The sequence below is a fragment of the Aythya ferina genome (genome assembly GCF_964211825.1).
Source record: "Aythya ferina genome assembly, chromosome: 2".
NCBI classification, from domain to species: domain Eukaryota; kingdom Metazoa; phylum Chordata; class Aves; order Anseriformes; family Anatidae; genus Aythya; species Aythya ferina.
In genome coordinates this window covers 45622685-45646440 of record NC_140297.1, presented here as the reverse complement: position 1 = coordinate 45646440, position 23756 = coordinate 45622685, and the positions used below count along the sequence as shown (strand labels likewise).

Sequence of the window (23756 nt, the reverse complement as noted above, 5' to 3'; positions counted from 1 at the left end):
ACCCCAAGCATTCAATTTTATATGAGAACTATAGGTATACCAGAAGTTGTGTTGCTTTTCAGTCCACTACATTTGCAAATTTATTGTTTCTTTAATGTACTTTATTACCCTGCTACAGGTTGCTTGGAGACAAGTTATTTTCTAATCACAGTCTGCAGATTCCACTGAGAAAATTGTAAATGTGGCTAAAAAAGTGAGAGGGGGAAAAAAACAAAACAAAACACAAGCTTGTGCAACACAAACTTACTCCACTGGAAAAATTATACTTGATTTAGAGCAAGATGAAGTGTCTTTACTATAAATGAGACTATGGGCTTACGTTACTAATGTATTGTGTCCTTGTTGTAACTTCATAAATTCTGAAGTTACAACATCTGAATCTATCCATTACGTTTTGTGCAACTTGTATTCACTGCTATCTGTTAAGAAAAAAAGGTGTGTCTACAATAAAATTACTTCATGACAGCTTCCACTGCAACTAGAATTGCCTCATGTCCTGAAATCCTTTGTAAAAGCTTATGCTTGAGTAGCATAAGCCACAAAAGATGTCTCAAGCACTTCACATTTTACTTTCTGTCTGGATGTGCTCCTTTTTGTCAGAAGCAATGTCAGGAAAAGTATGCTTCATTCTGCTTCTTGTGGAGTGCTGCTGACCAACTGTATGACCTCTCAGAAATGCTTCTTACTGCACATTACCAGTCAATGACATATCTCCACTTGTCAAGGATCTGACTGCCTCTAATAAAAGACATACTAAATCTATCTTTAAGTCAGTGCCAGTAGCACTGTGGTCGTAGTAACAGAGCTCAGCATCAGGTTGTCACTGAGTATATGTTTTCAGGATCCAGGTTCCAGTTTATGCTGAGCTCTGCCCTACTGTGATTCTACTCCTAACCAAAAGATCTCAAACTTGTTTCTCAGAGCTGCTGTAAAACTTTTGAATACAATATAAACATTTCTTTAAGTTTTTGCGCTGAGGATAAGAGTGCAAAATATGAATATATGAGGATATGAAGCCTGAATATCCTTAAATCAGATATTTTGGATAGCCTTTTACTTTTTGATAACTTTGCCCTCAATTGTTGTATGGTAAGAGGTCCTTAGCCTGTAGGAATCAAATCCATCACATGATTATCGTATTTCCTAAAAGAGATAAAATGGAAATATCAGGGAACTTTCAGGAATAATCAGGAAATATCAATACTATAACCTTTTTACTAAGTAAGAAATATTTCTTCAACAGGTGAATACCCCAATAGCTGAAGTTATTGCAGAAAAACACAGTGATTCTTGGAAAGTACTTTATTTCCACAAGTCTTTTATTTTCTGCTTGATTTATGCTATTTAAAATCCATACATCTAACAACATCACATTTTAAATACATCACATTTTAAATGTGTCCATTGCTGTAATATTGAGGGCAGGTCTCTGTAGATCAGCGGTAGTTCACACGAGCTCCTGTGCTTCAAATTACAACCCACAGACGTGAGTCAAAGTCAGTCCAAAAGTGGCATATCCACGCTGATGTGATGCTATGTGTGAGCTAAAGCAGTTCCATCTCAGCTTTTTTTAGGCTTCTGTACCTGAATAGGGCTCATCAGTTTGAGCACATGATTGCTTATTGTGTCTGTCAGGCTGAACTTGCTGTTGGCACCTGTCTGTATAGATGTCTTGATTTTTAGAAAGGCTTCTCCACAGTAATGTAAGTCACAGTATCCTCTGCAGGACTACAGGATAAAAATGTTGATTCAGAAGATATGGTAATAAGCAGTATTTTATATAACGTCAGTGCTTATGAGACTAGATTATGATACTAGAGAGCAATTATAGAAACACATTCCCTACCCCTAGGAGCTTACAATCTAAACAAAATACATTTCACAGAAGAGATTAATATACAAAAAGCAGAATTATTATTCTTTTTTTTTTTCTTCAGTGCATGTCCTGATATCTTGAGAACATAGGTGATTTTGAGTTGAAGTTGAGCAAGTTTATCTTTGTTTAGTTTTGTTTCATTTTGTTTTTGAGTAAAGCAAGCATTAAAATGTTAAAATGATTAACACAGTGTTAGCCAGAGGAATCATTCAAGGAGTGGCTCAAAGAACTAAGATTATAGAAGGGACCTGAATCAAGACAAAGTACAGATATATCAAAGACAAGATGCAGGACAAAGGGTCATCCATGATTGAGAGCTCAGAAAAATAGGAAAGAAGTATTTTTACAGAAAATAGTATTTGCCTATCTATATTATTGAATCTGTATGCACTGACCAAGATCCTGTTGCATTAAACTTCTCAATGCTTGGTTATGTGCCCCCATTACGTTCTACAAATTTCAGTGAGAGCTGTAGTAGTATAACTCCTTTGAGAAACAGGCTGCAGGCTTTTATTAGCTGGAGGCCAGGGTGAAAATGCTGGTGTGAATATTTCTCACATGGTACTTGCAGCTTCTGTTCACTAAAAACATTTTCCTATGTATCATCAAAATAGCCATTCATAGAAGTAAGAAAAATATCACAGCCTATGATTTTCAGGAAAGGCTCCTTGAGAGAGGTTAAGAGAGAAGCAGAGGTCTAAAGGGTAGTAAGCAATAAAAAAAAAAAAGGCAATAATATCCCTTCGCTCCAGTGTTTGATATAATAATGTTTAATAGCAGTGGAAAACCTAAAGAAAATAATTAGAATAATTTCTTCTTCCTACAAATGTAAATGCTTAATAATAACATATTTCTACAGTGTTTCTCACTGTAGATATTTAGTCTTTTAGGAGCTAGGCCACAGATAGCTCAGCTCTTCAAGTTTGTTTAACATGCTTTGGAGATTAATTCGGCCAGAGTAAACTGATGGATACAAACCAGAGCAACTTAAAGAGTTGTCTGATGTCTGGCTGCTCTCTCTCCCATTTCTTCACCTCTCCTTTAAATGTCTTGGTAATTGTTTCTGCGCCTGCAGCGTCCATAGTGATAAAGGAGGTAGAGCAGTATAAGGTCAAAAATGAACAGCAAGCCAACAGCAACATCAAATCCGATAAAAATATCTGTAAAGGAAAAAAATAAATGACAAGAGTATTAAGGAAAGACATATATGTATGTCATCTTAGATATAAAAAATAACAGTCTAGTGACAAATAGGTACAAAGGAAATACTTTCATAGCTGAATTTTGTTTGTATTTCTGTCGAGATCCCATGGACTGCATTTACCAACATATGCAATGTGGGTATGAAAATATACACTTAAATCCTGAAAACACGTAGATAGTTTCCTGTGCATGATAAAATCTTGCTGCTAGGTTTTCACAGGGCAAGTGTGACTTTGCATGTGTAGTTAATGCAAGCAGGAGTTTCATCAGGGATCGGCAAAACACTGATACCTGATAAATGCAGGAAGGGGGAAAAACCAAGACTAATGGAAAGTGGCAAGCGTTGCCTTGACCCTCTCTTCCCTCCTGGTAATAATATCCAGGAAGGAAGAGAGGAATTTGGCAAAGGTTGTCAGCTGTCAGTAGTTCAAGGCAAACAGCTGCTGTACCTGCATGGATCAGCTGCACTGTACGTGTACAGTGGAAGCTGAGGTATCCTCAATACATGGTACATGTGCCAGAAATTCAGATGCATCAGTCTTACTGTGTATGTGCAAGCCATTTATGCTTTGCATCTACAGAAGGTCTTGTGCATCTAATATAAACAGGACTCCTTGCATAGTACCTACACCCGTATTTCTGTCGTTTTCAACAACAGGAACTCTAGTTTTGGTCATGTCCTTATGTTGCTCCTTATGTGAATATACTAACAATAGCACTAACTTCACACCGGTGGCAAATCTATTCTTCACATTCTTAGAAAAATTTAATTTATTTTTGCTTTCTTTGTCTGTATTAAAGCTGGTCCACACATCTTAAAGGGAGATCAACATATTTTGTGAAAGGTTCAAAGTTTGGAGCCCTTGATACATCTTACATAGAAAATGCAGAGCTGTTACACTACCTTTATTTTTGTCTTTATTCCCACATTCTTTAGACCAGCTTTCCGTAATTATAGGAGAAACTAATTCAGAGAACTTCTCAAGTGGGCAAGAAGAGGTGCATCCTGGCAGGGTGAGTAGGTAAGGGTCCTTTGAAGAGTCATTCCGATAATGCATTTCAATGCTATATTGCCTGATTAACGACATTGAAAAGATATTATTTTTAAAAGTTCTTAAGTAAAAGGTTTCTTATGGAGAGACAGAATGTTGCAAATAGGCCCTACTCTAGAACTTGTTCTTTTGGAATGGAGGTTTTGTAAAAGACATCTGAAAGGCAGTTTGCAAAAGCCAGTTACCACACAGATCACTGGTTAAGTCAAAAGGTCTTTTAGAAAAGCCTTCTGGCTCTTCCAAACCCCCTAGTTTACCTTGGGATTTATGAGACCTCTCGGAAATCTTGCTATCATTTGAAGAAACAGGTATGTTTGTTTTACTACTTACTTCCAACTGATAAAACTGTTTTCTTCTTCTTCCCATTTCTCAAAGCACACGGATACATGTATATCCACCAAATGTAATTTTTCTTGTTTTTAATACAACATTGTGCCTGTGGACTACTCAATGAAATATCACTTTAAAACAAATTAGTATCTTTTTACAGTATTTGAGAGAAAAAGAATTTGGGGGGAAGAGGGAGCCAAGTTCCAAACACTCCTTGTTCTTACATAGATGAGGAGATACTTGCCCACTGCTTTCTTGGTAGAGTTCAAAAAACTGACAAGCAGCATATGGTGGCAGTTTTCCATTGAAAATATTGAGAGCGATCTGGAGGGCCCCAATTGTGGTGTCATGCTATCGGGGAAAAAAAAAAAAAAATCATCTTTGAAATTCAGTAAAGTGTGAACTACCAGAACCATGAGAAGAGAAAAAGACTAGAGAAGGAAAAGAAATCCAGATAAAAATAAAACCTGTTTAAAATTAACAATAAGACCTTATTCAGTATATTCACCATCAGGCAAAATGTTAACAGAGTACTACAGACATCAGTGGGCATTTTCAAAGAGTTACTGCAGTAGGTGTCTTACGTCTTTTGGCAATATTTCAGAGAAGAAATACTGGAGGGAAACAAAATCTGATCTGAGAAACCTATTTTTTCAGTGCATTTCCTCCCCACCCCCTTTCTTATAGGAATGCTTTTTGCTTACAAAATCAGATTAAGACTGTACAAGGTAGTGCATCTCATCACATTTCAAGTAAAGATACAGGTCCTTTTTAGGATATTAAACCAAATGGTTTCAGACAAAGACTGTTCTCCCCACCCCTACATATGCTCCAGAACTTTTTAAACTGTGGTTATCCTATTTTGACTTACACAGTAAAATCTCAGTTTGGCTTCTAGTTTTGACAGAATCTGTTACCCTCCAGCCACCCACCTGCAATTTCTTCCTCTTCCCATTATTCCTTCTTTTGCAAGGAAATCCAGGAGGAGGTGTTGAATTAAAGGAAATCCAAACACTTGGATATCTAAACTTTGTAAGCATCTCTGTATATATGATTGCTAGACTTGTTTATATTATAGTCTAACATCTGCATTTTAATTATTATTCAGGATCAGTTTCAAAAATGTTGAGTATACATAGCCCCATGATATTAAAACAGTAATGAAAATTCTGTATGCACTTCTTGTTCTTCCTTCTCAAAAAGAATATACTAGAGCTAGAAAACACACAAAAAATGCAGCAGGAAAAACTTTGGGTACTGAGCAGATTCTGTATGAGAAAAAATTAAATAGATTAGGACTCTGTCTCAGAAAAGGAAAGATAGAAGAGATGAGACAGAAAATAGTAAATTCATGAGCAAACCAATAATGGCCACTCCCTATTTCTTATAATAGAAGTGCTAGGAGGGACATAAACCAGTATTAAGTTTAAAAAAAAATAAGGAAAAAGAAAATAAGGATTTTTTTCTTCCTTTTAAGTTTAAAAGTCATTGCCACAGGATGGTACAGAGGCACAAAGTACAAATATATTTATAAAGTGAGTAGGTAAATTGTCGGAAGAAGGTTTGTCAAGAGCTATTAAAAAATATAATAAAATCTGTGGCAGATTCTGTCACAAACCAGTTTGCTGGGAGGTTGTATCACAAGAAGAATCACCCCATGCTGGCATTATTCTCATGTTCTTCCCTGCTGCCACCTGAGACAGTATTGCAAATAAGCTAAGTGGATCTTGGTCTGAATGAAATTACCCTCTTCAACTTCTAAAATAATATATATGTATTTTAAAAAGAATATTCATCTGTACCATCCCTTTCACAAGTATGTGTTTGGAGTCACAGCTGGGGTTCTGCTATATGTCAGTATCTCTGGGTTAGAAACACTTAAAGCAGGGTGCAACTTACAGAATCTGCATCAATAACTTGCAGAAAAAAATAAAAATAAATAAAATAGAAATATTTATCAAATACGGTTTGACTGAAGCTGAGGTGAATCATGGTCCTGATGTATTCTGGCACTGACCTGTGTTCAGCTTATTAGCAGAACCAAACTGTATATTATTTTCTCATTTAACTTGCATGAAGACTGATTATTCTCATTCAGAGACTTTCACTAGTGAAATCATAGCAGTACTTATAAAAGGTGAAGATACTTACAGCAGAGTAGACCTCCATTTTTCTTTCTTTTGAAGAATTGGCAGCTTGTTTAAAACTATTTAAAATAATTTTCACAAGGACACCTTAAAAAAAGATGGGAAAAGGAAGAGGAAAATAATGATACCACATTTGCATAAAAACAAAAAAAGCAAAGGATTTTGAGTATCAAACAGAACACATCTACTCAGGCCTCAAACTTTTTTTTTTTCATATTTTTTTTTTTCTTCAACTTTCCGCACATACATAACTAGAGAGAAGAAATTACAAAAGGAAAATATATCATTCATCATCCAGGTCAACTGAAATGACAGGGTTTACAGAAATCAGTTAGAACTATGAGAATTATGCCTTATGACACTTCCAGTTTTGTTATGCTGAGACCTCCTTTTGTTTTTAAGTGTTGTAATAATGACAGCTGTGCTAGCCTCTTGCTTTCTAAATGATAAAGAAATATTTTAACAGTCCAGCCAGTCACACGGTATTGGTTCTTGTTTTCTCCAAAGCTCTTTTGTACTTCTGGTCCAAACCAGAGATACTCCAAAGCCAATGGAACTAAGGTAGCAGAAATTCCTTGGAGCACAATTTGTATCATCCTAGAGGAAAAGGGCATAACTGGTATTTCTACTAACACTAAAAAAGTTCTGACCTCATGTTATGGCCAGCTACCAGCTAGCGGGCTTTAGTGCAGGTCTCAGCCTGCAATTATTGTATGGCTTGACCCAGTGATGTTTATGCCCAGATGAAGAGGCTGCTAATAATCCTTTACCTAGGTTTACAGTGCAGGGTAGGTGCATTGCAAAGTCTTGCACCAGACAGTCCAGATTGTGGACATTTGAGATCACTTGTCTGGGTTTCCTGTTCATGGACACTGGGGGATCATATGCTGAATCTTGTTCTAGTCTTGTCCTAGTGTGTAGCCAGAATGTGCACAGCCCGTGCACCTCAATTTTGGTGCTAATCAGTAGTCCCAGTGCTTGTAATAGAGACATGACTTTAATTTCTCATCTTCCATTGTGATCAGACTGTTTTGGAGCAGCTTTACATCAGGCTCTCAGAGAGCTATCACTGTGTTGCCAAGGTTTTTGCACAATATATAACCAGTACATCGAAGTGAAAAAAAATCAAGAAACAACAACAATAGATACTGGAGAAGTAAACTTAAACTTAAGTTAATATCAGACAAGTGAAGATTATACCCACGAGGTCTCATTTTTTTTTCCTTAAATTCCTTTCTCAAAATCTTAATATCTTAAAATGTATAAGATAACTAACTAAAGACATTAACGTTTATACTTTCTTTCAGTACCCGATCCCTGCAAATCCCAGTATCCAGCACATATTATCATGCTTAATATGGCATCCAGTGTCTATAGTTAGAAATCAAGACTCAAGTAAATAATTTTGCATGAGCAAGGTGATAGGATGTTGTATGTTATCATAAGCATTGTCTCCTCCTTTCTGAGAGCTAAGCATTTTTGATTTACCTCCTTGTAGTCGTGATTTCTCTTCTGTTTTATAAACCCCAAATAGTGATGATAAGGACAATTCTGCCAGTTTTTCCATCTTGTCCACTACATCTTTGGTGGCCCATACAGGAAGAGAATAATTGTGAATACCCTAGTGATAAAGGAAAACAAAAAGATGTTTTTTTCTTCTGTTTCTATCTTTCTATTGCCCAGCTTCACACTACTATATTTGGACTACATGTGGCTGTCGTGCACTTCTTTGTTCATTTGTGGTTTCTATCATCAGCATGCCTTGAAATAACCTCTGCAGGAATGGGAATGACCTTGAGGTGGATGAACAGGAAGAGCTGAATCATCTGTGTAGAGGCAATCTCTTGTAGGTACAATATATTCATGCTATAATGATAATTTCTGGGGGGGGTTGCTAGTGTGAAAGATCACAGACACATCCTCTTTCTGTCTTCTAGTAGTAGGTCTTCAGGGTACAATCTAACTAAATTGTCCCACCTTTTCTATGAGGTTGTCCAGATGCCGCTTCCATCACTGGTCATTTAGAGACAAGTGTCACTCTCCCATCACGTAAGAATGATGGTGACTGACAGTGCCTAGGTACCTTTGAATGGAGGATATGTTCAACAACCTTCACGTACTGCTAATATTGACTGGGACCAGGTGGAATCATCCCATGGTTGGGGAGTCTGACTTCATTCACTCCGAGTTATCATTACCTCCTAATTTTCTAACTTGTAGATCATAATCTTACCTCTTGTTTTCAACATGTAAGTGTTTTGGTGTTTACCTTTTGATAGATTAAAGCAAATAATTTCATTTTTCTCTTAAAAAATCATAAATACAACCCAGCTGGCATGCTCAAATAATTAGATGACAACATACAGGAAAGGAAAAGGAGGGAACAAAGGGAGCAGATTTTGTTACCAGTGCTTCAGGGTAAAACATCAAATGAAAACAGTAGTTTTCCAATCTGTTAACCATGTTTTTTGGGTATCTTTTACCATTGCATTAAAGTAGGATTCAGATTCAATTATAAAAATAATAAGCAAATTCAAGAGAGAGGGCAGCTCATTCCCATGAAACTGCATTGACGTTGTTTAATTAAAACATGTATTGGAGTTACTTTCTTTCCCAACCCCTATTGCATTGTTATTACCTCACAGTATAGTGTATCGTAGGTATTCCAGAGCTGGAAATTGTCGAGTATTTTAAGATGATTTAGTTCAAGTCCTGTGTTAACTGCCATTGTTTGTAAAAAATCCTGAGGGGGGAAAAAAAAAAGAAAAAAAAAGTGAATACACCACAGATACTCAGGACGTACAGAATGTATCTAGGTACAGATTCTCTAGCATCCAACCTGGCAACACACCAGTATTTAATTTTACGCAGGTGAAACTGTTATAAGGGAAGATTTTGATTGCAGTTTTCATTTTGTAACCATTTTAAGATGCTGATTTCTATTTCAGACACTGCTTTTTGCTCAGCCCTGCTATGGATAAGTCTGGTGCTCTCACTGCTGACTCCTTCTCTCCCTCTTCTAACTGCTCTGTCACCTCAAAACATCAGAATTAAGGAAGAAGAAGGCACTAATGGAAAAGGAAGATGAGAAAATAGGTGAGGTGAAAATAGAAAGTATTAAAAAAAAAAAAAGATGAGGCAAAAAGAAACTGAAGACGAAATAGTTTTCCTTCTCTTATTTAAAGGAGGCTGATTGTCTAAGTAATAGTTCCCCAACAGTTCCCATAAGGATTCTTACTGTGTGCTACCACAGAAGAGTAAAGGGATTGGATATTATCCTTTACCTGTTTCATGCTGGCAGCTGAAAGAGAGGACTTCTATGAAGTCGTAATACACCTCCCTGGCAGGTGAATGAATCTGACCAAAGTAATTGAGCTAGCAGAAAGTTAGAAGCCAAGAAAAAGGAAAAAAAAAAAAAAAAAGTTGGGTTTAGCCCAACCAGCATAGAAAGTAAACCTGAAGTGACTCTGAGAGAATGTCAGGGTATGAGAAACACAAGACCCCTGCTTTATTAGTTCAGTAGTGCTATTACAAAGTGTACCGTAAGCATATGAGAGCAGCGATAACCACTATGCAGAGCAACTACTGTCCACATGGTTGCTTGAGGCAGGTATGCCATCCATGTACCTACAGTCTGCAGTAGCACTGGAATGACAAATTTTGGATCGCTGACTGTGAATATTTGTGTCAGAACCAAAACAGAAGCATATCTTACGATGGATCCAAAATGCATCTTTGAGAGAAATTTACACAAATTGAAGTGTTGCCTGAACACTTCATGCAGGGACACCTCCCACTAGACCAGGTTGCTCAAAGCCCCATCCAGCCTGGTCTTGAACACCTCCAGTGATGGGGCATACCACAACTTCCGTGTGCCTCTTCCAGTGCCTCTCCATTCATATAGTAAAGGTTTTCTTCCTAATATAATCTTAACCTACCCTCTTTTATTTTAAAACCCCTTGTCCTATCACTACACCCCCTGACAATGAGTCCTTCCCTACCTTTCCTGTAGGCCCCCTTTAGGTACTGGAAAGCCACTATAAGGTCTTCCCAGAGCCTTCTCTTTTCCATACTGAACAACTCCACCTCTCTCATCCTGTCTTCATAGGAGCATCTGTTGCAATGCCAATTTCAGTAAGTCACAGCAGTAAGACCTAAACCTTCCTAAATTTCAGGAGTTTTATCAGATTTTTAGAATTGATTTTGTGCTGCCCTGCATAACTGGAAATTGCTGCATCCATTAATTTCCTCTCCCCTTGGATCACTGAAGTTTAATTACATGCAGCTCTAAATAGTCTTAGAAAATGAACGTTAAGTTCATATTTTAAAAATACAAATTAGTATAAACAAACAAGCAAACATGAGAAATGCATAAGTGCATCAAACATACCTTTAAATGGCATTGGCCTAAATTTCTAATTTTAAGAGAACCCTCAGGACTTTTTAGTCATTTTAGAAAAAAAATAACAACACAATTCCACTTTATTTTAAATAAATATTGATAAAGATAAATAAATAAAGATAGATAAATACATATCTTTCAAATAAAGATAGATAAAGATTAAAATAAAGATATATTTAAATAAAGATTGAAAAAAAATATCTTTATTTTGCCTTACCATGTATGGCTGTATTCTACTTTGAAATTCACTAGATGTTTGGGTTTCTTTCTGAAGTTCATCAAAACGGGGACAGTCACTCAGAGGAAAATGCAGCCTCTGAAACAGGAGAAGTAAAACTTAAAATAGTTGTTGAACTAATGTACACACCTCTAGTTTCTCTGTTGCTGGGGTTGCTGATGTAATATTTGTGAGATGAATGGTTAGTGACCCTGCTACAGCTACTCCGTAACAGTTCATTTGGATACCTTGTTCATGAGTTCATGAATAGAGGAAATGGACTGTAGTAGCTTGACTTTTCAGTGGCTACCTGTGGCTATGATAGCTTGATTCCCATCAGTCTAACTGATTTTGAAAGGAATGCATGTCTGTCAGGGGTTTTCTTTGGAAAATTGGTCAGGGTCCATGATTGGGAATTTAAAAAACCTACCATTTACCTCTTGTAATTTCTGAGTCTCACTACCTGCAGCTTGACTCTACCTACTATTGGAATCTGAATTACCTCTCAGTCTGCATGTGTTGCTCTCAGCTCTTTGGAGGTAAGAAGTGTATTTATGATAAACATTTTAAGTACCACTTAATGGACAGAACTTGAAATATGAGTGACAAATAAATCATGCTCCTGAAATATCAAAAAATATGAGCCTAATGGCTCTGCTCTTGTTTAGAGGCATGGTTTCATATTTAATAATTCTGTGTCTATGCATTATGAGGTCACATGATGGCACGTATTAGATCTGAACTGTGTGTAAATACATATGCATCCATCAAACTCTATGTGTTGGCAAATGTATGTTTTATGCCAGTTGCAGAAGGACAGATGATACCTAATAAAGTCTGCCAATAAAAAGTTACGATGAGCAAAATGAGCTTGTGCTGGTTCAGCACTTTATGCCACATCACTATAGCATTTTTGACCCAGCAGTAATATTATCCTGTAACCATACAAACTTTGTAATAGAACAGACTTAACGTACAGTAGAGAAATTCTCTCTCAATAGAGGCTCCTAGGAAAACCCCATGCCATTAAAGTTGAATATCTATGGCTTTTGTAGGACTTAACGTGCAAGAAGTTCTACTCTGGCTTGGGATGAACATTAGCATGCAGCATTTAGAGTACATCTCTTTTCTCTTTGATTAATCAACACGGGGCTTGCAGCAGCCACCAACTGACAGTAGCACACTTTCACTTGGACAGATATCCAAGGGTACGTTTTCTCTGTAACAGAAGCACACTGCAGGGTGAAGTCTCAAAGCTGCAATATGAAGCTTGGGAATGCTTAATTACACAATAACAAATGTTTCTCTGGCTGTATGTCTTAATTATCCCCCTCTAGGTCTTATTAATTAAGCCACTCCCTTTGGCTTCATTAAGCAGTGCTCAGTACTGTTGCCTGTCAGGTCTTGATAGATCTCAGTGGCTCAAAAATAAACTATGATTATTTTTTTGGCTTTTTGTTGTTTTTTTTTTTTTTTACAGGATTGTAGTTGGCCTCAATTTCCTACATTGTGTTGCTTAGGGCTTGAAAACACTTGGCTTAACAAGGCAGCAATGTTTTTTTTTCCAGGTGGTCTGCATATTTAACATGATTTTTCAATTACTGCAGAGGTGTGTTTTGTCACCCAAACCGAAACATCAATACCCAGTCCCGAAGCAGTTGCAGAAGTGATGGGGTACTATACATCTCTACAGATGAGTTTGTAGTCTACAAACAGCTCATGGCACTTCACCGTGATGCCCCTAATAACTTTGATACTTTATTTGGCCAAAGCTCTGACCATTCTGATGCTTTTAATGTCCTGGGGTATAGGAACTTCCCCTAGTATTCCATTTTTAAATAACAGTGACAATATTTTCTTTTGTTTAGGGGCAGAAGCAAGTTTCAAGCTGAATCATGTTGTGCCTAATAAAGTTTGCGGGAATCCCTTCTCCTTGTCCCTGCTTTCAAGCTTGGCTTTAAAATGGAGAAATGCCAATGGGCTGGTAAGTGTGGCCATCTCTAATGAAAGAGTCCCTCTTCTGATGTTGGCGACTGGACTGGCAGTTATTTGACAGGTCTTTTGTGTACATTTCCTTTAAGTCAACTTCTATCCTCAAAGGCAGAACAAAATTAACTTTTCTGGCATTACATTCAATAACTTTTTGGTCCTTACTTAACATTTTTCCTTACGCAGTCCTTGTCACAGGAGCCAGTGACATTAAAATCTAAATCTGAGTCAGCCAGGAAGAGATGCATACAGCAAAACTTCTACAAGACCTATCATTCAGGTAGGACTGCTTTTATTATGAACCGTAAGGCACATGCTAGTTTCATTAAGTGTTTGTATAGCACTGAGCATAAAAGGGCCCTTGTCTGTAATTAGGGTGCCTCAGTGTTACCAGAACAGGAAAGTAATAATTGAGAGGTCATTACAATGGCTGATGTAAATCCCATTCCTTAAATAAGCAAAGAGAGACAACATGCTAAAGAGGGGAAGGTCTGTCTAGCTGATTGGTGCTCAGAAAAGCACTTGTTTGCTGTTTTAGGGCAACTTCCTTGCAATACTGTCCAAAAGCGTCTTATCAAGGAGAAGATGTAGAGCTGTATCTTGAAGAAAATGGTAGTGTGGTTGACAAAACGGGTATTCTGCAACTATAGAACAAGGATTTTCATGCAGCTCTTACAGTTGACCTGTGACATGCTTGTCAGCCAATAGATGTTTTCTATTAGATTGAGATCAAAGGGAATAAAATATTTTCTTTAATTTTTTATTCGTTTGTTCCTTTTTTTTTTTTTTTTTTTTCTTCCGGGAAAGCCAAGACATTATATGAAGTATCCAGACAGTACTCACCCTATCTGTTGCTTTTGGCACAATATGAACAGGAATGGGTTGCCAGAGAAGCTCAGGGTTCCAAATTTGGCTGCTAGTTGGTGGAAAGAGGCCAGATAGGTATGACTGGGCACTCATAATGGTGCGATCATAATCTGTACTTTGGATATAAAACTGAAGATAGAATGGCAAAAAGTTAACAAACAAAACAACAACAAGAAAAGGAAACTTAACTCATCAATCCTGTTTTCAGTTGTGTGGTTTTTTTGCGTAGAATCAGAACAGTGAAGCTATTAGTTAGAACTTTATAGGGCTCTACTTCATTTGTATAAATGAAATAGTCAAAGCATCTTTCAGTTTGGGATCTAACCTTCCAACTGAACTAAAAAGTATAAGATAACATGATTTTAAAGATGGAAGCTCCCCATCTTCTGAGTTTCAGAGATACATTGATATGACCCATCTGCTATAACTTGGGGATGAAGGCACTGATAACAATAGTGGGTAACAAAGTCTTTCTTGGAATCTATAGTCTTCTATGCCTTCCCATCACTGCATCCCTCATGTACTGACCAAAATAGTAGTGGTATCTTCCCCACAATGGATTTGTGCCATATGACAAGTACATCCAAACAACTGTGAGACTTCTCATTCACAGGACAAGGTATGTGAACATGGCCCATCACATTGTCCATACATTCATCTTTAAACAAGGTGGAAAAATACTGGGTCGCTGTGGATAAATACCCAATTCATTCGATGGTGTGGAGCTGTTCAGAACCAGAAAACTGAGCCGTGGAAGAACCAAAATGAATGTAGAAACTGAAAGTTAAAGATTTGAGTCTATGTTTTTACCTTGACATAAAAGGCTGACTTCCAAAATGTTCTTCTACTATCTTAATTTTTGTATTAATAAAAGGAATATGATGATGAATGGGCTTTTATCTATCACAAGTCCATAGTTATGCTATGCTGGAGAACCGTCCTCCAGACAGTTCAGCTATATACCTCTTTCCGGTTGTATGTGCTGTTCAGAAAGTTGGAGTATCTCTTCCTCACGTACTGTCCAAGTTCATACAGCTGCTGCATTCCAGTCTGTGAGGCAAGTGTACAGATGGCTATGAGATTAATGTGATTGGAGAATGTCAAATAAGTTTATTTTCTTTTTCCTTTTTTGTCTTCAGCAATTTCTTTTTACAAGATTCTTAACCACATTTATAGCATACTGTATATGTTGTAGGTGACCAAGAATTTTTAACAGAAATAATCAGTTATATCTATGAAAAAATGATACATTCTGAAATTCTAAGACTTCAACATCTGCTACAGGAAAAGCAATGCATCTTATTCTATATTAAATACTGTTTCCACAGTGCTGTAGCTCTGTAGATGCTGCTGGAGTTACTCATGAGCAACACTGTGAAGAATATGTCAGATAGTGACAGCTGAAAAAGGAGCATTAGTAACCTAGTATTAATTACTGTCGTTGCTGTGCTAATTTATCAACATGATAAATTAAAAAAATAATTACAAAATAAATGACAAATTTGTGGCTTACATTCCATGCGTTTAAAATTTCTTTTCCCAGAAAAAATTTTCTTTGTTTTGGTACACCTGCAGTTCTCTTAGACTGCACAGTTTTTTCTATCATTCATTTCCAAGACTGTGATCAGAACTTTGTAACTTTCAGCTTCAGAGAAATACATTCTTACTATGGTTGCTAAGAAGATAATAAAATAGAAAAAAAGCTCTCAAAAAATCTTTACGAAAGCAGCAACTTTTTTTTTTTCTTCTTATAAGTTACTTACAGGGAGATAGTAACCTGTTGTATGAATGCCTGAAGTTTACAAATCTTTAAAGCCTTACTTCAAATAATAAATGCTGAATTGTCTCCAATTCATGTTTCTGCATCATGATGGCATATTGTTAAGGAATGCATTGGCCTCTCTTTGCTCCAGAATTTCATGTTCCAGATACAGTTAAAAAGCTAAGGCTTGATCTTAATGTTGAAATGCCAGAGCAAGAAGTAGGTTCTGTGTATCCTAGTGAAGGTCTGGGCTGAAAACAGCCTTATCAGAAAACACATTTCCCCAGAATCAATGTTCTCATGCAAGACTTTCATTTTTTGTTAATTATTTACTGAGGGGGGTCCTTTCCATGAAATATGAAATCAATATGAAATATGGATTCATTACCTGACCTGGTGGGAAGGTGTTATTCATTTATCTTGTCACAGATCCCAGTGCTTAATGGTCATTAGACTTCAGCAATTTTAGAGTAAGGATAATCTTTAAATTTGCCATTTGTTTGAAGGCAGACACACTGTCAGGAAGTTATTGTTTGTAAGAAGATAGTTATATAGCTATGATGAATGTACAGTAGTTGGATGAGTATTGTTGGAAAAATATCTATGAATTACAGGGTATTGCTAATAGCCACTGTCAGTACTTGGAATTTGCTGATGTCTGCAGGGCACACATTAAAATCTGCCCATTTCCTATTTTTGTAGCATATGTAAGTGCTACTGAGAGAGTTAACATACCTGGGTAAGTTGTCCAAATCCTTGGGGCCATTCACTTTCTTTGTGTAGATCAGTTGGAAAGTTTACAATTGGTGTTCTGTCACCATGTCGGAAAACCTAGTAAAATTCCCATTAAAAAAAAAAATAATAATTACTGCTAGCATTTCCTTCTTTCCTGTCTAGAAGACAAGTATCAAAGTTGAGTTCCAGTGTCATTTTTCAAATGGGAATGTTGGACAGTCTGCAGAAACCTAGTCAAGTAGGATTAGAGTACGTTATTTACACTCAAGAATAGGTATCAGTACATTGAAATTTAGTGGGTATGAGTCTGATTATTCTTTCACCTAGAACATAAAATTAAGCAGCCAGAATGTTGGTGCTCAGGTTACATTCATAGCTCGGCAACCAGACAAGAAATCTGTCTGAATTTTGGATACTCAGCAGCACCTTTGAATATTAAACCAGTTACAGATGTGTTTATATGAGGATTTAATTACTTTGGCATACATACTTGAAATTTTTGGCAACTGCTTTTTTTGTAGCAGTATCTTTAAAAGTAATTTCATGTACATTGTCTCATCTTTGAGTTCACACTCAACACCATGACATAAAGAAGAAAAAGTATATCTAATTACACCATTATGTTAATATTTATTAATAGTTTATATTTATGAAAATATTTAAGAAATTTTCTAGGTTTTTCTATTAACTTTAGGAACAGCAAACAGTTTGGTTGCTTTGCTATCCTGGACACTCGAGCATGGTGAATATTAGTGTGGTGTTTCCAGCCATATGCTTTGTACATCAGAAACCTTAAATGAGCCCTTTTGTGTCTGTAATTCAGCATGCTTAGAAAGTACCAACCCTAGATTAAATAGTTCTGTGTTATACAGTGAAAAATAGATATGTTATTAACATTAAGTTGGAAGTAACAAGCAAGAAACAAAAACTACTAAGAGCAAAACCCAAAGCTCTGTTTTTATTTTAACCCCTAAGCTTCTCAGACAGCTGACTTTTATTTATGCTCCAACTTTCTCCTTGCTTTCTACTTCTGAAAATGACCTTGCTTCAGTTGCAATTGAAAATTAATAATAGCCTCATGAACTCAGTCTGAAAGTCTAAATCAGTCATAGGCAGCTACATCAGCTACATTTCAGGAGACTTTCTTTTCATTTTATTTATTTTTTTGCCTGAACTTCAAGAAGAACTTTTGTGTTTGAAAGATTTTCTTTTTCATTAGCCTAACAACTTGATGCTGTTAGGGAAATAAAATGTTTCCCTACAAAGCTTGCCTTGGTCATCAAGATAGATTTCTCAATATATTTCATAATGAAATAATTGATTCCTTTGAAAATCATTGTGTACTGCAACATTTATTACTCCCGGATTACAGATTACCTTCCTGTCCTGTTGAAAGACATACAACACAGAAGGATGAGAGAAAAGAAGGAGGCATCATAAAATCAGAAAAGACTATGGAAAGGTAAGGAGGACATACATAAAAAGGACAAATCACACCTGCTGGATTTATTCACTTCAGATTCTTTATATGAAGTGCTTCACCTCAGTCTGTTCTCAAAAGTAATAGATGGATAGTTATTAAATACCCTCTCCTTTAAATCTAGTACAGCTTGAACCTGGTTTGGTGTTTGAGATCTCCCATTCTTTCTTTACAGCTGTATGAGGGTGAGCATTTCAGATCAAAATGGCCATGTGACTCAGGCTTTGGCCAGCATTTGCTTCCATTGTTATCAGGTGAAAAATCATATTGGAGAAAAACTAGGGTGGGGGAGAGGGTAAGCTGAGAATATGTCATGTATAGTATACAATACATCTTCATTCAGAAATACTACGAATTACAGTGAATTATGTGCCTCTGAGTAATAGTGGGCCTCATTGAGATGTTTTTATTGATAAACTCAACTTCAGACAAAAAGATTTCTTGTTTTGAAGCTAGCAGTAGTAATAGAAAAACAATTGATCAATGGATTTAGTCATGCTGCCAATTCAGAGAAACCATAGATGCAGAAATACTGAGCGTGTTTAGTCAAGGTTTCAAATGGCTTGAGTTGATTAGACAAATATATAACAAGCTCAGTCAGCACTTCCTATCTTCATAAGAAGAAACACATAATGAAATCACTGTACTTCAGAAAACCACACCTCTTTGTGTATATGACAGGTGAAATGAGTGTGGAGGCAGAAGTTACAGGTCAGAACTTCTTTATAGAGATGCAATAAATCAGTATTTCATTTCTACTTGGGTACTCAATAGTACTAGAAATATTTTTTTTTCTTCTGTTATGTCTAATTCAAAATCAGTACACAAGAATTATGCTGAAGATCAGTGTCTACATGTGAGAAGGCAAGCTAAAATGGCATTTTGACAAACTGGCTGGTATTAGAGCTTTTCAGCCAAAAAGACTCGTGGCCAATAATTAAAACACACAAAATCAGTGCAAAGATGGAAGTCGTGAGGCATCTTTCCATGGCACAGCACAAATCTGGAAGTGAGCAAAAAGGAACTTGTCTGGTTTCTCTCCCCTCCCTCGGAGTATATTTTATCTTGTGCAGTTCTGCTAAGAAAGTTTTAAAAAGTCATTGGGATGCATTTTCACATGCAAAAATACTCTTAGGTGACAACATACCAATTTACAGAGAACGGAAAATGACCACTGAATTATCTCAGAAAGATGTGTTTTAGACTTACCTTGACTGTAGCCTGACTGTCATTTTATCCCGTTGTATTAGTGATATGTGCTGGGGCCAATTCCTATCTCATTAATTTCTGTTTCTGCTAGCTATTCTGTTCCCATGTAAATTCAATGAGTGAGTTCAGAAGACAAAATTCAATTGAACACACAGAATCTGTGCCTTGAGGAAGGAGATATATATTGATAACAAGACTAAATCTATTGTAACTTTTTAGGCATTCCATCCAAGAAAAAGTATCAGGGATGAAGGGAACACAGTTTAAATGAAATTTACACATTATTTTAGCTTTAATTGCGATAAGTTACTTCATAAATGGATATAATGGTATCTTTTTTTTTTCTTTTTTTGGTGGTTGGGGAAGGTGGCTACATAGGTGTGATAAAGAAGATGATTTCAGATAAGAAGGCTCTTATCTCCAAATGATAAGCATTTCCTGTAACTTTTTTTTTTTTTTTTCAGGACCATTGCTTGTTAGAACACTGTAACAGCTGCAATTCAGCAAAAGCCTCGTTTTCTTCAGCAAGTTAAGTCTCTAAAGCATTCTAGCTGCCTGATTTCACCCCTGTGTCTGGTTGTCCCTCTTAAATTGAAATATTTGAGGATAATACTGTACGCAGAACGTTACTGGAATGAGGGTTGAGTCCCTGACTTGTGCACTGTCTGATACAGCAGTAAGGCTCAAAAACAATAGGAACTGGTTTTTCCTGTGCACTCTGGCCTTTCTCCAAGTGACACATCTACATAATCCAGCCAATAAACAACTAACTATTAAGTACTTTATCAAAATCTAGATCGCATGTTTTGGACACACTACTTCTGTCTGTTATGTGCACACTCAGTTTCTCAAATACAGAAAGGTGGAAGAATATCTTTAAAATTCCTATTCATAAATGTCAATTCCAGTTCCCACAACTTTGTGTTGAAAATACAACTTCTAGACTTCTTTATCAGTATACTTCTCATTAAAAAATAGATAAATTAGGATGAAAAGGGTCGTGGTGCAACCTTCACCATCCAAAATACTTTATTGAATTAATCTCTCTTTTTCCTCAGCTATTGAGGAAACTGATGCTGGAGTACTATTTAGTTGCTTTAAAACAAGCAACCAACCAGCAAAAAAAAAAAAAATCAAAAAAAAAAAACACACAACAATTACAGTCAATTTTCAAAATACCTGAAGTTAATGCAATGTATATCTCAAATCTCTACACAAAATGCCCTTTTCTGTTTCTTAATATACTACTGTGCCCATTCAGTTCTTCTGAAGTGGAAAATACTTCTCTTTCCATGGTGTCTTCTATTTTGGAATCTCAAAGCACCTTATAACATAAGCTTCCAAGCCCTAAGAAGATAGGCCAGTATCGCCAGTTCCAACTATGCAAGAGTGTCAGCTATATCAAGCAAAGACAGGTGGACTAGAGGTCAGATCTCTGAAATCCTGTGTGCTATACACCTACCACAAAGCTAAGTGGCACAGTTACCCTGAAAACAAACAAACAAACAACAACAACAAAAAAAACCTTAGTGTTTAGGAGATGAAAATCCTTATAACTAGATGCATTTTATCTCAAGAAGCTTTTAAATGTTGTAAGCCAAAGGGTAGTCGTGTTTCTAAGTCAAAAAGACTCAAAGCAACTGCAGACCTTCTTTGATTCGACAGCCATATCGAATTCCCCATATTCCCCACTACTAAACAGAAAATAAATCTACTTACTACAGCCACAAACTTCAGTTCTCTTTCTGCAGTAGCCTGCTGAAGCAGAGTGAAGATAATATAAAAAGCAAACCACGGAATCCTAGATGGGCTGGGAAGCCGTATCACTCTCATCCTGGCAGCAGATGAAAAAAGCCTTTGTAGCTCCAGCAGCTGTTCAGGCTGAACAGCCCAGACGCGAGGCTGTACTTCAAAAGGGGTGGAACTGCTGCTGGTGAATTTCAAATCCAGAAGGAATGTTGTGTGACTGTGCAACAAATCCCAACGCCCTTTGTTTTCAAATTACTGTTTACATTCCATTTAATCAAATCATAATTCAGTTCCTTTTTCTCTCTGAGATTTTTCTCTTTTGGAGTTGAAGGATGAGGTCGAAATACGACGGAGTTGTTAGGCATTTGTAATATTTCAACCTACCTGTTCTACTTCCTCTTCTTAGGGCTTTGAATTTTTCCAGACTGCAGCACAGCCAAAAGGATGAACATAGAACCAAGAGCTAGGCAATACTGTTTCTGTTTTCTCTTTGCTGTTCAGTTCATCCTCTTTTCAGCTTCCTTTTTTCTTTTTTCATCTACATTGTCGCTGCAAAATCAGCATAATTATTTTAAACAAGACTTCATACAGGTTAAAATTGCCCATCCCAGAGATAAAATAGTTAAATAATCCTTAAAACAAATGCATTCTTCAAGCTGCTTTCTGGGCAGTTATTTGCTCTTCAGTTTGAGCATGATGTTTTCCTTTTCCATTGGAGCATGTCTATACTTTGCCTTTTGTAACTTAATTATGTCAAGTTCTCTTTCGGCCTCAATTCTCTAAGAAATTTCTCATGAACGGGCCCTGGAGGTCACCTTTTTATTTATTTATTTATCTGTTTATTTATTTATTTATTTATTTTATTACTGATTAAGAACACTGTTTCTGACACCAACTGGCTTTGAGCAGATTGCTCAGCTCCTCTCTCCTGACTTTCTGTATATACAACAAGAGTAAGCATAGCATTATTTCTAGACTTCATATGGAATTTTGGAGCAAATGAATTACAGTTTGCAGAGGCCTATAAATACACGTTCCTAAATGTTAAAACTTAAAATAACTTGTATGTTGTCTGAATCATACCATTCCTGTCTTTTTGAAAACAAATGTGAGTTGATCACCATCCTATATTATTTAAGAGTGCAAATCAAAAAATATACTTTCTTTAGAATATTTGAAGATGCCTGTACATTTAAGAAAGAGTGCCCTGCTTTTTTAATCTCTATAACTTTTACAGTAGGTATGAAGTTCTATGCTTTTTGGATCAAGGAATCCTTGATTCTCAGATTTTTTTTTCTCATCCTTCGTAAACCCTTACCATGAAATTTTAAACTCATGAGTTTTTTTTAAGGTTTACTTTTTCATTGTGTTTGTGTGATGAGTGGCTGTGACTAATGAAGGTGCACATGCCAGAGCTTGAGAGTCTAATTATTATACAACCCTTACAGTAGCCTCGCTTTAGAAATGAACTAATTTGTTTGTGCTGCTGGATGGCATTATTTAGGAATGTTTAAAAATACATAATGACTGATGTAATGATTTTGTAGAATACCTTTGCTAACATCTCTTGAAAATGACAATTCAACCTGAAATCAAGCATATGATATATTTTGACTTTGTGTGGCTTCATTCTTCCTTTTGGCATGTGTGGGATTTTTAACGGAAAAATCCCTATGCCTTGAGAAATGAAAAAGAAAAAAAAGCCTCCTTCATGTGCAACAGTAGTTAAGACAGGGTCCTGCTGGTAACCTGTAAGTATGTTAGTAGTACGTATTTCATTTGGAAAATTCCTTGCTTGTCTTGAATTTTAATTCCAGTTTGGGATATGGGAAGACTTCCAGTTCTACTATGATTTTGACAGCTATAAACTTGTCATATTCTGTAACAAGTAAATCCTTACTTTCTTTTTAGGCAAAGTTGCTTCAAAATAAAATTAAAAAAAAAAGTTCCAAACTTAGACATTAAAATTGCCCAAGTATCACACATCAACTTTTTGAATAATGCTAATGCTTTATGCTCATTTGGCTCAATGGCATATGTTGTAATTATTAAATTATGGCATTAAGTGGAATTAACTTATTCAGAATTGTCTATTTTAAGAGCTTGTATTTATCTTGAAGGCTCGCTGAAGCATAGCTGAAGTGCCTTTGAAGTGCAAAAGTTGCAAAAGAACCCATTTGTTAACGTATGCAAGGGTAATCTTAGCTACCTGCTGATGGTGTAGTGCAACCTGTGCACTCACTGGGTCATTGCATTCAAGGCAACCAGAGGTGAAACTTCTACCTGCACTCTTGGGTGAGCCTACTTACATGGGGGAGCACCTCAAGACCGAACACTGACTGAAGTTGCAGATTGGCACTTAAATTGGTATTTAGATGTAATCATTTTATTCAAGCTTTTTTTTTTTTTTTTTTTTTTTTTTTTTTTTTTTTTAAAGCCAAAAATAGAGGATAAGAAAAAATTTGGTTTCAGTAAACAAAGTGACGCATTTTCCAAGCACAATTTTGAATCACTTACGACAAATGGCTAGGTCATAGTGTTGGGGTGATTTTACCCAATTGTGCATGAGGAGGATGCAAAATAGCTTTATGACACAAGAAGAATTAATGTACTTAGACTGATGACTGGACATGAAGCTACATCTTGCACCACGGGAGAAAATTCCATCAGCACAAAATTGCTTTCTTAAGATTGGCAGGGGGAAATCATCAACTCAGAGTTCTCTAATAATTTCTCAG

The 23756-nt window shown here is 36.4% G+C and overlaps 2 protein-coding genes across 6 annotated transcripts in view; one reads left to right on the top strand and one right to left on the bottom strand.

The window, feature by feature from the left end:
* The window catches only part of LOC311433026 (uncharacterized protein), a 54559-nt gene that overhangs the window by 27604 nt on the left and 3199 nt on the right, over positions 1 to 23756 (top strand). Inside the window, exons 2-9 of one of the 4 annotated variants that reach the window (XM_084511729.1) lie at positions 4022 to 4093; positions 8292 to 8454; positions 9557 to 9704; positions 11697 to 11766; positions 13096 to 13211; positions 13403 to 13496; positions 17953 to 18042; positions 19734 to 19797. In XM_084511729.1, the coding sequence (XP_084367855.1) occupies positions 11742 to 11766; positions 13096 to 13211; positions 13403 to 13496; positions 17953 to 18020 (303 nt within the window). In that variant the 5' untranslated portion in view covers positions 4022 to 4093; positions 8292 to 8454; positions 9557 to 9704; positions 11697 to 11741 and the 3' untranslated portion in view covers positions 18021 to 18042; positions 19734 to 19797. Of the gene's footprint in view, positions 1 to 4021; positions 4094 to 8291; positions 8455 to 9556; positions 9705 to 11696; positions 11767 to 13095; positions 13212 to 13402; positions 13497 to 17952; positions 18043 to 19733; positions 20969 to 23756 lie in introns of those variants that run through there. The other 3 variants (XM_084511732.1, XM_084511730.1, XM_084511731.1) reach the window with 3 other exon arrangements.
* LOC311433023 (prostatic acid phosphatase-like) lies at positions 1288 to 23374 on the bottom strand. Of its 2 annotated transcripts, XR_014690507.1 has the most exons (12): positions 20989 to 23374; positions 16581 to 16676; positions 15047 to 15133; positions 14060 to 14212; positions 11228 to 11326; positions 9247 to 9351; positions 8097 to 8229; positions 6613 to 6695; positions 4706 to 4812; positions 3984 to 4153; positions 2855 to 3036; positions 1288 to 1728 (listed from the first exon to the last, which is right to left on the bottom strand). XR_014690507.1 is itself a non-coding variant. In XM_084511726.1 (11 exons), exons 1-11 carry the CDS (start codon positions 21100 to 21102, stop codon positions 2918 to 2920), a joined length of 1266 nt encoding a protein of 421 aa, XP_084367852.1. In that variant the 5' UTR covers positions 21103 to 23374; the 3' UTR covers positions 1288 to 2917. The 2 variants fall into 2 exon arrangements, 1 of the variants encoding a protein (XP_084367852.1); XM_084511726.1 differs by having other exon boundaries at positions 1288 to 3036.